A 16858-nucleotide genomic window follows, 5' to 3' on the forward strand; every position below is an offset into this window, starting at 1 on the left:
TATGTAGAGTTGCCATATAAGATTAGCTCTTTAAGCTTTGAATGTTCCATTTTTGTTTAAAAATATATTTAAGTAGGCCCTTTGTTCACTTATGCTTCTGAAGTGACACAGGGGACTTGCTCCTTGAAGACATGAATCCAAAACGGTGCCCTATATTTCACATCTCCTGTGGGATCCTATAAAACCATGTAACTTTCTGTAAGACTTTAACAGTTTTCAAAAGACACACTGAATGATCTTCAGTTGTGAAATATAGACATTACATTACCTTATATCTGTGAAAGATTGCTTTCTTTTCCCTTCTCCCTCCACCCCAAGTCAATCGCAAGTGACGCTTTGGTGTACAAGTTGGGTACGCCTAATCATTTTGTATAAATATCTAAAGCTCCGAAATATAGTGTACTTTAATGTATTAGACCCACTTTGGGGTGCTAAAATATGTCCTTGGGTAGATGGAAATTGGGTATATCTGGGAGGCTGATATAACGTAATTGGTCTCAGAGGGATTAGGATGGGGGTGAAAAAGAAACAGTACCAATAGCGCCAGTCTTTATTATTCTATTGAGAATTGTGTTAGTGACCTAAAGCTATAATGCACAAAGAGCCCTATTGTTATTACCTGTACGTGACTGAACTTGATACATAATTGGGTTATCGCCCTGACAACAATGACTGTTAACACTCTCTTCTTTTAAATATTTCTGGTACTAACCCATATGCTTTGATATTTCTTTGGAAATACATAAATCAATACATTTTGGTATTTTCCCCACTTTACTAAAACAAATATTCATTAATTTCCATATGACTGTGATTTCATAATCCTTTAGAAATGTCATAGAGAATTGATTTTATTTTCACTCTCTATGCTTTTTCTTATTTAAATGTTTCTGTATTGCTTTTTAAATTTCCTTTACACATCTGAATTAAACAGTTTTCCTTCCGATTTTATAAATGTTTTTTGTGTGATCAGACCTCTCTTTTGCCTTATTTTTAAATTGTCATATAAAACAGTTTTTTTAAGTGCAGTTTTTTACAAACATGTTAGTAATACAAACTAATCAAAAATTTTGACATACCCTAAACCACAAAAAGTTTCTTTACTTCTATTTATTTATTTATTTTTACAAATAGTTTATTGTCAAATTAGTTTCCACATAACCCTCAGTGCTCATCCCCACAAGTGCCCTCCTCCATGCCCATCCCCCACCCCCCCACATCCATCAGTCCTCAGTTTTTGTCAGCATTCAAGAGTCTCTCATGGTTTGCCTCTCTCCCTTTCCCCCTCTTTACTTCTATTTATTTTTATCAAAGTTGTAATATCTGCTGATTTTGGCATTATTTCTACAATATAAAGGAATAAGTGAAAAGCTAACTCCCTCAGGTGAAACACAAAAATTCTTTTGAGCAAGTTGTCTAATGATGTTATCAGAAATTGAAGCCTGAAATACAGGAATATATAGAAAACCCTTAAGTTACTGTATCAACGTATATGTTTTTGAACATGGTTAATGGTACTGTACTTAGAATTTTTGCAAAATACTAGGTAAATGTTAAAGATTTTTAACTTCTTTTCTTCCAGAAGTTGATAGGAACTTTTTAAAAAAATATAAAGTCTACCATTGAGGTAAATCTCTAAGATAATTGTTGCATTTTGATTATTTAATGGTTGCCTTTCTGAGAGAAAACTTAGAGAAAGTTTTTATAATTCATCAGTCACTGTGTAAGTTTATAATCTGACATAAAGAAGTCATTGCATGTTAAATTCAAGTACAATTTTTTTTATTTGGAGGGAGTTATTGTCACTTTAATACATGAATAGGATTAGAAATAACATTAAGGCACACCTAAGTGGCTCAGTTGAGCATCCAACTCTTGATTTTGGCTCAGTTCATGATCCCAGGGTCGTAGGATTGAGCCCCACATATGGCTCCACTCTTAGCATGGAGCCTGCTTAAGATTCTCTCTCTTAACTTTGCCCCTCTCCCCCACTCAATGCTCCCTCTCTCTCTCTAAAAATTAAAAAAAAAAAAAAAACATTAAAATTGTCACTCTAATCATGATGCTAACCCTAACATTTTTTGCCATCATTTAAATGTATTTCTAATGGATAAAGTAGGCCTGTATCTCATTGCAAGTTTTTAGAGTCCTAGAAAAGATTTAGGGGTCTGCTTTTTGACTAGAGTTGGCCTATGAAATATGAGGACTTATCTATTTTAGAAACTAGATGAGCCAGTTTTACAGCTAGCATCTTTTAGAGAATCAAATAGTCTAAAACCATCCTTGTCTATCTGGCATGTCTCCCACCTTTGTGCAAAGGTGGTCATGAAGGAACCTGCACATTAAGATTTTTCTCAAGCAGTATATACAACACGGTGCTCTGAAGCTAGACTACTTCAATTCAAATCCAGGCTGTGCTCCTTACTGCCTTTGTGGCCTTGGGAATGTTGCTCCTCTGTAAAACGTCATAGGAGCGCCCACCCCATAGAGTTGTTATGAAGACTGACTCTTTAAGCAATGTAAAAATGTAAAATGTACAGGATAGTGCCTGATTCATGAGAGGAACTCAATATATATATGATTTTAGGAAGTGGGTTTCTCTCCATTCTGGTACTGGAAAATACCATATAGTTGAAGCCCAGAGCTGCCTCGTAGAGCACATAGAGATCTTTTGATCTGCAATGTTCAGGGGAACTATATTCCAGTTTTTCACTGGAAACCTAGAAAAACTAACTACTAGTTGTATGGGGCATCTATTTCTAAATAACATGGCCTCTAGATGTGTTGACTGGCTGCAGAAAGTGAAACAATGAGTAACCAAATGAACCTGATTTGGGTAGTTACTTGAACAACTTAAAATTAGAAACTATCTGGCAAAGGTAAGAGTTTTTCCTTTTCCTCTACTGAATGACTTTTAACCTCTTTTCTACCGGCTCTTAATGTTACTCCTTCCCTGATTTCTAATATGTAGGTGACAATTTTATCCTCCTAGCCGTTATAGCAGAGGCACAAATAACTCTACCATGTAAGAGTGATACTACACTCTTAGATACATTAAAAGAAGACAGGATGAGGGTGCCTGGGTGGCTTAGTCGGTTAAGCGTCCGACTTTTGCTTAGGTCATGATCTCGCGGTTCGTGGGTTCGAGCCCCACGTCGGGCTCTGTGCTGACTGCCAGCTCAGAGCCTGAAGCCTGTTTCAGAGTCTGTGACTCCCTCTCTCTCTCTGACCCTCCCCTGCTCACGCTGTCTCTATCTCTCTCCTAGAAATAAATAAAAACATTAAAAAAAAAAGAAGAAGAAGAAGACAGGATGAGATGTGTCCTTATTTATATAACTTGAATTGGTATCTGGTATGACAAGACATTTCATAGATCCATATAAATTTGTATTTTTAAACCAAATAATTAAAGGTATAAAATTTAGTCCCTGGCTATTTGTAACATGCAAGTAAGTTTTACATTGTGATTTTTTTTTTTTTAACATTGCCCAAAGACTGTTGTAACTAATTTTTCCTCCACTGCATTAACAATTCTTTTTAGATGTATCTTTAGAACAACCGGTAGTTATCTCACATATATTAAGGAAAACTGCATCCAGTTAAGAATCCAGACCTATATAAATCTCCCATTTTGTGTTCAGTCTGTCTTTTTTTTTTCAAAAAGGAATTGTGATAACTGATAATAAAAGACTTAACTTACCAAGTTCTTAAAATAGAAGTGGAAGTACCATTTCAGAAGCAAGGATAGAAAGGAATGTAAACACACCTCACCTAATGGCCAACAAGAGTTGCTGTGGTTGAGCTGCCCATCTGGTTATTGCTGCCCTTCTGTCAGGGCTCAAAGGGAAACAGTAAATTGTTTCTGTTTTTAAGGAGACAATGCACCAGTTACCCAGAGAAGCTAATGTTCTTTTCCACTAAATTATAATAGAAATATCTTCTATAAGGATCTATGAAGAATGAACCAGGCAGTGTCTTTAGTAACAATTACACAGAAAATACCTATGTGATGTTTGATAAAGGCCAAAAGCAAGCATTAAAGCATGGTTTTGGAAAGGTGATTTGGCGTTGGGATAAACCAGTATGTTCCCACGATGCAGCCTCCTGGTGGCCTAATTTGATTAAGGAATTGAGCTAAGGTTATCCAAAGTTATAAAGGTGATTTTTAACCCTTTCAAGGCCTTCCCTAAATTTTCATTTTCTCAACAAGAGTTTGATAGGGGCTATGTAGCACACCTTTCAGGACTCTTAACATTCAAATTTTTCAATATTCAATACACCATTTATATTCTTTGCAAAGAACCTAGAGTGGTGGATTCTAGTCTGCTGATTTGCTTAAGGGAAAACAAAAAACAAGTCAGCTTTGACCCCCTCGATTAAAGCTGAGGCATCTCACCACTGTGTTCATGGAAGTCACACCAACCCCTGAGAATCTGAATAAAGCACCTGAGATTCTACCTTCTCTACTCTATGGCAGCCACCATAGAACTGGTATTTCCTATCAATACCTAGTAACTCATCTCTCTCTCTTTTTTTTTTTTAAATTTCTTAAATTTATTTATTTATTTATTTATTTATTTATTTATTTATTTATTTATTTCTGAGAGAGCATGAACAAGGGAGAGTCAGAGAGAGAGGGAGACACAGAATCCGAAGCAGGCTCCAGGCTCTGAGCCGTCAGCACAGAGCCCGACGCGGGGCTCGAACTCACAGACCGTGAGATCAGGACCCAAGCCGAAGTCGGACGCTTCACCGACTGAGCCACCCCGGCGCCCCATAACTCATCTCTCTTGATTGGAATTCGGATAATATATCAAACCAAGTGATATCCCTCTATAGTGCTAATGATTCAAAATTTAACCAGTTAGTGTTACTAAGAAATCATTAAGCATGCACAGCTGTATTAAGCATCATGAAGAATTCAGACCAAAAGGCCAGCTTAGATAAAAGTCAGCAAGCCCTCAACAAAGGTGACAAAGGCCTGCATTAAAAAATCACATGACTTGGATTTCAGTTCAGGTTTCACCATTAATTTTTTAATTGGTTCTTAATTTTCTCCCGCTGTAAATTGAGTTTGTTATGAGAAATTTCAATACTTTAAAAGGATATGGAAGATTTTGTAAGATAGCAAATCCTATATAAAAACAGGATTTTTTTTAAATCCAGAAAGATACCTGCCCTTAAGTAAAACTAAATTAACACATGAGTATTGAAGAGAACCACACACTGCAATATTATGTTCAGTATAGGTTAAACTCTTTTATCTAGTTATCTCCTTTATTTTCATAATCCTGATATGGGTAGAGTCGTAAAACTTGTTTCATATATCTAATTCAGTTATCTGGGTGTAGATACAGAATTAAGCCCTGAATTCAGAAATTCACAGTTCTACCCAAATCTTAATATGTCAGTACCCCAGATGTAATACCTTCAAAATTTAGTGCTCCTGTGGCCCCCTTGAAATCACTCTTCCTTCTCTGTTACCTCCTTCTGTTATTCCTTTCACACACTCTGGTGAGAACTTCCGTTGAATGATATTTCTTGCCTGAAATCTTAGAGAAACTTAATTGAACATTCTGCTGGCATTGCTCTCTTTTTGTTCTTTGACTATTCCAAGAAAATACGAACCGAAGCATAGCTTTAATGATCTCTCCCTCCTGGCTTAAGTACTGACTTCCTGTTGCCTATATCAATAGATTCTAAATTCCTTAAGCCTTTCCTTTATTTAGCCTCAGTTTATCATTTCATCCCTGTTGCTTGCTCTCCAGTCATTCAGAAGTGTTTGCCATTGCTTTCATATACCTTACACTTTCTTTAGCTCAGCACCTTTGTTTATTCTGTTACCTCTGCTTAGAATCTTCCCTGCCCTTTGTCAAATATATCAAAATTACATTCGCACTTCACACCTTAGCTCAGTTGCTAAGACCACAAAGCCTTTCCATTTTTCCTCACTCAGAAGTTCCCCATTCATTCTTTCATTTACATGTCAGCACTTACCGTTCATCTAATATCCATCCTCCAGGTCTTTTCAGTTTAATAAGAGAACACAGATACTAAACGAAGTACATAAAGGGTTGTAAAGGCTTTAACACTAGCATGTGAACACCTGAAACTAATATAATGTTAATGTCAATTATAGCTCAAAAAAAAGTATGTGAAGGTATGATGGAGGACACAGAAAATACTAAGTTCTGCATGCCAATAAGGGTGTTTAGGGAAGGCTCTAGAGAATGAGTAGGTGGCAGGCAAGTGAGTAGGGGATTCTGAGGGAGGCTTTATAATAAGCAGCGAAGCAACATACAAAAGATTCAGGGCGTAAAACAGTTTCATGAACACAGAACTGTGAGTGCTTTGTTATGGTTAGAGTGTAGTGTGGGGGTGGAGGCAGGAGGGGTTTGGGCTAAATATGAGGCTAGAAAGGTAAGCAAGAGCCAAATGTTAGAAGCCTATAATATACCATGCTAATGGTTAGACTTTCTAAAGGGCAGTGGGGAGCCATTGAAATGCTTAATGTTGAAGTGTGGTCAGCTTGGTGTTTGGGCAGTGCTAGGGAGATTGGAAAAAACTGGAGGTAAAGCTGTCCGCTGGAAGATTATTGCTTGAGTGCAAGCAGTGGAGTCTGCGGCAAGAAGAAATGCAGTCAGGAAACAGTAGGACTTTGTTGATGATTGTTAAGTAAGGGGGAGGAAGTGTGATGAAGTGTCTTGTATGAATTTCAGATTTCTGGCTTGAGAAACTGGAGGCCTTGCCAAGATAGAACTGGCGTGGGGAGAAAATAAAATCTCAGTTCTGAACAGGTTTAATATGAGGTATTTGTAGATAGATGTGCTCGGAAGCCGGCTGGAAATCTGTTAACTGAGCCTGTAAAGAGGTCTGGTCTGAGGATAGGTATGCTTGTGTGCTCCTCAGCATGTTGTGCTGGTGGTTATTGAAGCCATGGGGGTAAATGAGGTTGTGTAGGACAAGAAGGTAGAGGAAGAAGGGAAAAGAGATAAGAAAAGAACTGGCCTTTGGGGGCATTGCCAGAGGAAGATAAACCTACAGAGGAAGACAAGTCAGAGAAGGGAGAGGAGAACCAGCATGGTGCATGGCGCCAGAGGGAACACAGCAGCCATCAGGGCTGCGATCAATGGCAGCAGCGAGGAGAAAGGTAGGTCACATGAGGCAGGCAGAAAAGAGTTTGTTACATACAGCAAACTGTTCACCTTTGCCAGAGCGATTTCAGTGAAGTACTGTTAGGGGGTGGAGGAGATGAAAAAGTGATTGTATTTGGCTTAAATGAGTAGATTAAGGAAGCTGATATAGTAAGATAGTGGGTTTTTTCCCCCACCCCCAAGAAATTTAGCTGTAGAGCAAATATATTAGATGGAGCAGTGGTTAGGAAGAGAAACTTGACTAAATTTAGAGACGATGATGAAGGAATCAGCACACGAGGAGAGGTTAAAAATGCAGAAGAAGAATAACAGTCATTAAATATTCACTCATTAAATATTCATTCATAGCCAACTATATTTCAGATACTGGTGTATAATGGTGCAGATCCTAGAAGAGATCCCAGTGGTAGAATTGAGAGTAGTAGGAAAAAAGTTCTGAGGGTACAACAGAGATGCTATGAATCGGATGTAGATATGAGGCCAGAACAGAGATGCTGTGGGTCAGATGTCGCTGTGTTTGACAGGCTGAGATAAGATACTGAGGAAAACTGCAGCCTAACAGTGTTTGTTCTTTGTGAGGTAGGAGGCAAAGTTATGGGTGAGAAGGAGTTGAGGGCAGTGCCTACAGATTAGTGAAGATTGAGATTAGCCATTGGGGGAAATAGAGCTGATGAGTCAAACATTTGGATTGCAGAACAGCTTGTGGAGTCTAGCTGTAGCTGGAACCATGAATCTGGTGACTCCAGACTGTATGGTGTCTGCGACTTCTTTCCAGCAGTCCTTCACGTCCCGGGAGAGAAGCAAAGAAAACCGTTGTCAGGCTTGGTATAGTGAAAAGACCAAAGAATTACTTATTAACGGTGCCTGCCAAATAAGTCGTTAAAGGATTGTGCCATGAGGTCTAATCTGGAAATGAGTGATGTAAGTCCAGAAGCAGAAGATTGACTAGGAGGAAAGAGGAAAGATACTGGAAATGGTCTCAGTCAACTCAAAGCACGTTCATCCTGGGGTCACGCGTGGGAGATCCGGGAGGAGAGGAGCTTGTGCCCACACTTCTGTGTAATATGGGACATTATGATACGGCATAGGCTATGGCCCTGGGAGGCAGACTAAAGTGGAGTGAAAGTGAAGAGTAAGGCCAGGTAATCAGGAGGTGTGTGCATGTGTCTGCACGTTTAATGTTTATTTATTCTTGAGAGAGACAGAGTGCAAGTGGGGGAAGGGCAGAGAAAGAGAGAGAGACAGAGGGAGACACAGAATCTGAAGCAGGCTCCAGGCTCTGAGCTGCCAGCACAGAGCCCAATGCAGGGCTCGTGACATCATGTCCTAAGCTGAAGTCGGACGCTTAACCGACTGTGCCATCGAGGCACGACAAAAAGTATGTTTTGAATAGAAGATCCAAATGGACATCACACCAACCAAAGCTGCCATTGTTGTACCTGGGATGAAGAATACTTTCCACTGGATGTCCTCAGTGAATCCAGTTAAAACAACTCGTTAAATAGATGGAAAGAAAAAGAGGAAAATGATGATTGCTTCTTCTGGACGGTTATTTACAGTCTTGTGCCTCTAACTGTCTCATAAATATCTCTTGAGATCCCTATCTCTTTATAGTTTATAAGGGAATTATGTATATGTTTTCCTCAGTCATACATTTCTTTCTCATTCTTTCTTTCTGCACTAGACTGTAAGCTGTCCACAGGCAGTTACTGTGTATGTTTCATTTATTGCATTATCCTTACTACCTAATAAACTGTCTGGCACATAATAAATGCTCAATAAGATTTTATTGAGTGAATGAATGAATGACTGAATGAATGAAAAAGGGAGAGGAAGAAAGGAAAGAAGACTCAGGTTGTCAGAAGGAAAATGAGTCACTTTCTCATTTCCCACCCTGGACAATAAGCCTTTCTTTCTGGACTGGTTCTTCACCTGATTTACCCTCAGTGTCCTCCAATGCCAGCATTGTGTCTCTTGCAGAGCAGGCCCTCTAGGGACACTGGGGTGGCAGATGAGTGAGAATTGCTACTAAAGCATATTTTAATTTTATAGGATCTTCTTTTCATACTGTATTAATTTGTTTATGATATAATAAAGTTTAGGAAATAATTTAGCAATTGATTCATAACTATACTGAGGTATGCATATTTTCTATCTCTTTCATACTATGTGACTTGTTAGAAATTTCTCTGGAAGAGTTAAATCTTTATGACAAAATGAACTACATTTCAGATAGAGATTGAACCACATAAGAAAAAGAAAAAGCAAACATTGTATTGCTTTGAGTCTGTCTACTGCAGAGTTTCTGATTCTCCCGTCAGTCCTTAATAAAGGCTATCCTTAAGGCGGGGCAGGGTGAGCGGATGTTAAAAAGGAATTGCTCAGCTGCTAACCCCATTACGTCTCAATTTACCTTATTCTTTACCTCTGTCCTCCTTTATTACTCCTGGTTCTCATCTTTCCATTCTGGAGAGCCAGAGAGTCACTGTCCTCTTCAGCTAAACTTCCATCCATCTATCTTTAATCTTGGCCACCTTCTTCTCTGGGCAGGAGAACATGACCAGTTACTACAGTAGGTTGGAAATGTCACCCAGTTCTGAACTATTAGGCTGAAAATATAAGGCTTCTGGACCAGTTTGAAGGATGTGCCAATTTAATCTGTCAAAAATTGCTATTACATCTACTTGCATCTTGGTTCAATAGAATGAATTTTTGTATCACAATTATCTTTTTTTTGGTCATCTTTTCTGCTATTTTTTTTTGGTCATTTTGATCTCTAAACAAAATATCTGACAACTAGGTGACCTGTTAGAACACATTATGTTTTAAATAGAAGTATCCTTATAAATGCGATTCCTACTGTTTTCTGTCTTGTATTTAATGGAATATATTTGTCTTTATTTTAATGGATGAAATGCCAACCTCATTCTGATTTAAATTTCTCTTAGATCACCATAATAAAATGCCTTGCGTATTGCTGTTCCTCTTGCAGATTTTTAATGCTGCATTGCAAGGAATATAAATTTAAATCCTCAGACCCTCTTTCAGTGTGTGTAGCATTAACATTAACATTTACTACATGCTAATAACTGGCCAGAAAGAATTAATGCAGGTTTTCAAAATATCTAAGTTATTTCTCGAGATGTGCTTAGAAAGCAAAAGAATACGGCTCTTCCTCTTGATTTGGCTATCATCTATGAAAGACCTTATACAGTTTTATGAAAACACCTAGTCTCATAAATTGATGGCAATTGGAATTGAGAATGAAATCCCATATTCTTGTACTCAGCAGCTCTAGGACCAGATGGGAGGATATATTTTTTTTTTAATTTATCAAATGTGCATATTTTCTGTGAGGTAAATATGTAAACTTCAGCTCTCTCATCTATAAAGATGCTAATCCTGCCTCATGTAGTTGAGGATTAAAATACCATTCATAATTTGCCTTCTACTTTATTACTCCTAGTTTAGAAGAGTGTTTTTCTTAAAATGAAAGTAATAAAAATATTTTATATTTATATAAGCAGCGTATAATAAATGCATATGATAGCTGATCTAATCTGTGCCTCATAAAAATTTAGATCTATAGATATATAGTATATAATTACAAAAATTTAAACTTACAGTTGAGACTAATGTAGCATGTTCTAGATCAAATAAACATGTATATGTCTTCGGTTAATTTGGAGTCTTAGACTTAAAACCCTTTTATCCTTCATGACTGCTATCTTCTAATTAAGCTTCTTTCAAAAATAGTAAAATCATTTTAAAGCCTCTGATTGTAGATGATACATTTTGCTTGACATTAATACTCACCAATGACTATACATACTTCTTGGAGTTTTCAACTAATTCTAAAATCATTGACAGCAGTCATACATATTTTTTTTAATTTTTTATTTTCATTCCAGTATAGTTAACACACAGTATTATATTAGTTTCAAGTGTACAATATAGTGATACAACACTTCTATACCTTACTCAGTGCTCATCCTAAGTGTAGTCTTTAATCACCATCACCCATTTCGCCTATCCCCCCACCCGAGTCCCCATCAGTTTGTTCTGTGTAGTTAAGAGTCTATTTCGTGGTTTGTCTCTCTTTTTTTCTTTTTCCTTTGCTCATTTGGTTTGCTCTTTAAATTCCACATATGAATATTTAGTCAGAAAATGTACTTTCCTTGTAAATCTGTATCTAGTCAGAAAGTTTTTAATAACTAATGGAAATAGTTTTCTAAAGCATCTTTTATTTTCTTTCTCTGTAGCTACGACAGTTAGTGAATATGTGCATCAACCCAGATCCAGAGAAACGACCAGACATCACCTACGTATATAACGTAGCAAAGCAGATGCACTCGTGCACCGCAAGCAGCTAAATACATGAAGATCATGAAGAACATAACCAAAATAATTTAAAGTATTTTTGTGCAGATCATACCTCCCCGTTTTTGTCTGGGTGTTAAGATTAATATTTCAGAGCTAATGTGCTTTGAATCCTTAACCAGTTTTCTTTAAGCTTCATTTTGTACCCGTTTAAGTCACCTTGCAAACCCCACATGACTTTGGAAAGTCGAATTGCATGTTAGGAGAATAAATGAAACTTAATGGGTTTTAATGGCTAAGGGTCTTTAGAATTATTTAGAGGTTTTTTTGTTTTTTTGGGGATTTTTTTTGTAGATAAATTGTGTTCAGATAGACTCTCAGTGCCAAATATTGAAGGTGTGGCTTGGCACTCATCAAGATAGACTTGTAATCTGAAGAAAAGTATCTGAACACATGACTTGTTTGCTTTTTCGTCATTTATGGACATCTAAGATTAACACAATTGTGAACTTTTGTGATTATTTTATTTTTAAAAGTTTGAAGTATGTGTTTTAGTTCTTAGCATTGTAGTTTTCAAATGCCATTCTTAAGATAAATGTAGACAGAAACTGAAAAACACAATTCTTAGCTTATAATAACTTTCAAAATGCAACTATTAAATGTGAAAAAATTGGGGGACAAAATGTGAGTCAGACACTGAAGAGTTCTTTGCTTTATTTCGTTTTGTTTTAATATCTTTGATATTCTCTTTGCATTAAAGTGGTATAAATGAATCCATTTAAAAAGTGGTTAAGGATTAGTTTGGCTGGTGTGATAGTAATTTTGAAAGTTGCACATTGCCCAAGGCTTTTTTTGTGTTTTTATTATTGTTTGTACATTTGAAAAATCTTCTTTGAATAATCTTGCAGTACTATATTTCAAGTTCTTTATAAATTTAAATCTCTCTTCATAATTGTACACTATAGGTGTAAGCATATGTTTTTATTCATAGATTTTATTGAAGTTCTGATTGGTCCCCTTCAGAAATTTTTTTGTATTTTTCAAGTTACTTATTTATACTGTACATGCATTTTATCCATTATGTGTCAGATTTCCTGAGAACATAATACCCTTTAAAAAATATTTGGTATGCCAATACTTTTCCTGGAATAAAAACATTATTTTTTTTAACTTTTTAAAATTTGGGCCATCCTGTATGCGTGTAATTTTGTCTTGTTAAAGAGGAAGAAAGGATGTATGTTGTACTGTACCTGTGAATGTTGACACAGTTTTGATTCATTTGACAAGGCTGTAATTTTAGAATATGTTTAAAGCAACGAAAACTGGCCATTACCACAGCCAGAAGTTTTATGAGATTAACATTTCTGTTGAGAAGCTTTTAAGCAAAGTACTGTATTCATGCATGAAGATGACAGAGATGGTAACGCTTCATTTAGTTTAAGGAAATGGGCAGAGTTTAGTAAATGCTGTTGCAGAGATCTGATTTCCCTGAATGCCTTCATGTTAGTGGTGACCAGTTCACCACATAATTGTGAAAGCCCAGAGGCCCAGTGGCAGCCACTGTTCAAGGACACCATGCCGCCTTCTAACCCTGGGATGGAGAATCCTGCTGACGTGAAAACCTCATGTTCAGAGAACACCTGCTTTTAGCCAATGAAACTGCTGGTTTTGTTTTCTCATTGAAGTTTTTTGTACAATCATTTGAATATTTTACAGTCATTTGTAAACTTTAAAAGTGGCTTATAAAGAGCAAAAGCATAAACTCCCCTCCCCCTCCCTGGATGTAATCAGTTATGGTATCTGAAGGGTAATTTTATCTTGGGAGAGACAAAGGTCACATGGGTGGTCCTTTAAATGAGGGCCTGATACATTGTTTTTCCCAGATTGCAGTTACTTACAACTTCTACAGGGAGCATTCATAGATTTGTCTCCAGAAGTAGGAGTAGAATTATTTTTGTTGACCATTAGTGTCCTGTTCATTTTCTTGTACTATAATTGATTGAGAGGAAATTGTTCTATAATTGGAACAGATACTCTCCTTTTTCTTGCAATCTTTAAAAATACATGAATCTAAAATTCATTAGCTTAACCCCTCACAGTGACTTTTAAGCAAAGATTTAAGCTTTTCTTTTCAGTGAATCTCTCTGCTAGAAGGAAGTAGCTGCGAGGAAGTTAATCAAGGAAATCCGTTATTTTCTACATGTGGAAATGTTTTGTTTTGGATGTTGTATCTTTTTTTTTTTTTTATATCTAAGTACTCAATATTTTTTCCTGAAGAAACCACTGTGTAAAAAACAAATTTTAGTTTTGAATGAGATCATTTCAAAGAACTATGAAGATTTGAAGTTTTAATTTTTATAATCACCTATAAAATATTCTCTTTATATTTCTGTTGATAAGTAAATTTTGTACTGATTAAGTAAAATATTTGAATTGATAAAGAGTAAAATGAAAGATACATCTGATTCTAAACCTTAGACATTGGTACCAGTTTCCCAGAGGAAAATGTGGGGTAACTTTGTTCTGTATGGTGAGGTTTAGGAATGGTGGGTGAAGGATATCCCCATATAAATAAAATGCTCAACAATGTGCAATGATTGTAAATTTAGTAAGATATTACCGCCATTACATGGATGCTTTACCATTCTACATAGTACCTATTACAAAACACCTTTCTTGTATCAATATACTTCAGGTGTTGCTGTTAACATTTACATGATATTTATTTTAACCAAAATGTTATTCATATTAAATGTTTTTTCTTTAAAATGAATGTATTATGTTCATAACCCACAAAAGCATAATTATCCTATGTCTCATATTTCAATAGTACTGTAATATGGACTTCTTTTGTGAAATACTTTTATTTTGTTATGCTTCAAATACACATACTAATAAGATTCTGTTGCTAGCTTTGAAAATTGTATAATATCCTAAAATAAAAATATAAAATTAAAAAATGAATACAATAAAATGTTTAGGTATCTGTGATTTTTCCCCCCTAGAGTCTACCATTGTTTATTTCACTTAACACTTAACCTACAGAAAAAACAGTTCTTAATCATTTCTAGGACTTTATCATTTTGTGAGAAGCCTAAGAAATAACAATCAAGGGTGATAATGGAGCTCGTGTAAGTATGTAGTAAAATAGTGAGGCACACCTTCACACGTTCCTACTCTGTTCGGTACATCATTTTCTGTTGTTGAATAGAAAACTTTTTCTAAAATTATAAAACTCTAAGTCCAAAATTTAGGCAACAGATTCCGTTCTTGTCACTGTAATAAGTTGCTAACAATATTAGAGGTAGTTTGAATGTTCTTTTCACATAAAAAGTGAAGATTACTTTCTACACTTGGAAATGTTGAGGCTACAAGATCTTTATGGAGTAAAATCCACTGGCAGATCGTGGAGTGATGGGTTACCTTTCACATGAGGATCACATTCCAAATGGATTATGGTGAAGAATAGCTAATTTTGTAATCTGTGACTTGTATTACAGAAACTTTTGTCTGATTAAGGGTGTGTGTGCATGTGCGCACACACGTAATTGTATCGTAATAGATTTTAGCCACAAGAAAATGTTGGACTAGTTATAAATTTTATTTCAAAAGGGTGGTTGTTAATTAGAAAAGTCAGTACTGGGTGTATATATTTAGATTATTAATTGGTGCAGCTATATTTACCACCAAATTGGTGCAAAAGGCTGACATCTGCAATGAAACCCTTAACAAAAAACTTCCACAGAGTTGTTCTGTTATCTATTTTTACTTACATGTGAGTCTCTCGTACAATTAATGATGAACTAAAACAGACTCGTCAGATTAATTATCAAAGAAAGATGCAAAAGTTTGTGATGTGTGTTTTATCTTTTGACTGAGAAGTTTATTTGAAGGAATTTCTGGTTTTCTTACTTGTTCACTTGGGTCTCTAAATCTAATTTTAAAAATAAGGTAAAACAAAACTTTAACGGTAGTCTTTGTGACCAGGGTTTTTAACTAAATTATTTTCACCATCAGTGGTACGATATATAAAAGTCATCTTTTCCACTCCTTTCTAGAAGCATAATCCTATGGATAAATTATTTAATTTCTCCAGTCCTTTTTCAAGTGTAAGCCAGGAGTATAAATTCCTGACTCTACAAGAGAATTAAATTATAATACCATTTATAAAGGACCGGATGTGATGCCTGGTACCACTCAGGTGCCTGCTCAACATCACTGTTACAGTGTAGCATTGCAGTCAGTGTAGAGAAGGATGTGCATACTTCTTTGGCTACAGCTTCATCTAGTTTTGCTTTGTTCTCTCCATTCTAGTCCCGCTTCACTGGTTTCTTAAAGGCCCCAAGCTCTTCTCTTTCTCACCTTTGGACCAGTACAGTTCAAATAACTCTTCCCTTTGGGCTATAAAAAAGAAAAAATCCTGCCAATCTTTCATGGCTGATGTTAAATACACTCTCTCAAGAGCCACCCAGACTGCATCCTGTACTTTTCCTTCTGGTGCCTTCCCCAACTGTAGCCACATGATTACTTAGGTGATTCTTTGTTTACTTTCAGTCTCCCTGCTAGATCCTAAATGCTATATGGACAAGTAGTTCCTGTGCTGTTCAGTGTGATGTGTAACACTTAACACAATGCCCTGTTGGTAGTCACTCAACTTATTTTTGTTGAATTAATAAATAAAGATCATCACGTTGTAAGTGGAGCTGAGCACTTCAGGGGACTGTGCATAGATGCAAAACAACAAAAAACAGGAGAGGCTAGGGCAAGTAAGGGGGTAAGAAAAGCAAAAACAAGCAGATGTTCAAGAAAAATTTTAAGTTCTAAGTTGCCATAAATTACCAAAAGTTGGAGATAGTAAGGACTGAGATCTGGCTCCTGGACTTAATGAGGAAGTCCTGGTAAAGTCCATGTTCAATAGGAGACTGGAGTGTGAAACAAATTTGGGTAAAAATGAAAATGATGACAATGCTATACGAAGGAAAACTAGATGGTAGCCAGAAGTAGTCCTAGCTTAATCTTTAAGATAAAGTGGACTTAAAATGGTTTGAAAATTAAGAGAAGTAGCACATGGAGAAGAAACAAGGTATCAGATGGGAGGTACAGAAGGTGGTAAGAGAGGAGGAGGTCCACAGAAAGGATTTTTCCATTGAAAGTCCACAAATATTTATCACATATCCTCATATATTAGACACTATAGACAGTCTGGAGAAAAATGTCTCTTGTTTTCATAGATACAAAATCTACTTAGGAAGAAAGGCATCTACAGAAATAGAAATACATAAATGCAAGTTGTTATGAGGGCTATGGAGGGAAAGAGACACTGAGGATGTGACATTGATGTAAAATGACATAAATGATGACAAGGAGCCAAGGGGACAGCCCTG

The 16858-nt window shown here is 36.3% G+C and overlaps 1 protein-coding gene across 2 annotated transcripts in view; it reads left to right on the top strand.

Moving 5' to 3' along the window:
* Positions 1 to 14438, top strand: part of NEK7 (NIMA related kinase 7) — a 102409-nt gene extending 87971 nt beyond the window's left edge. For both annotated transcript variants that reach the window (XM_039216965.1, XM_039216966.1), the window contains one exon: positions 11417 to 14438. In XM_039216965.1, coding sequence (XP_039072896.1) covers positions 11417 to 11527 — 111 coding nt within the window. In that variant the 3' untranslated portion in view covers positions 11528 to 14438. The remainder of the gene's footprint in view (positions 1 to 11416) is intronic.
* The last annotated feature ends 2420 nt before the right edge of the window (positions 14439 to 16858 follow it).

The sequence above is a fragment of the Hyaena hyaena genome, unplaced genomic scaffold (genome assembly GCF_003009895.1).
Source record: "Hyaena hyaena isolate Hyena2069 unplaced genomic scaffold, ASM300989v1 scaffold_666, whole genome shotgun sequence".
Lineage (NCBI taxonomy): Eukaryota > Metazoa > Chordata > Mammalia > Carnivora > Hyaenidae > Hyaena > Hyaena hyaena.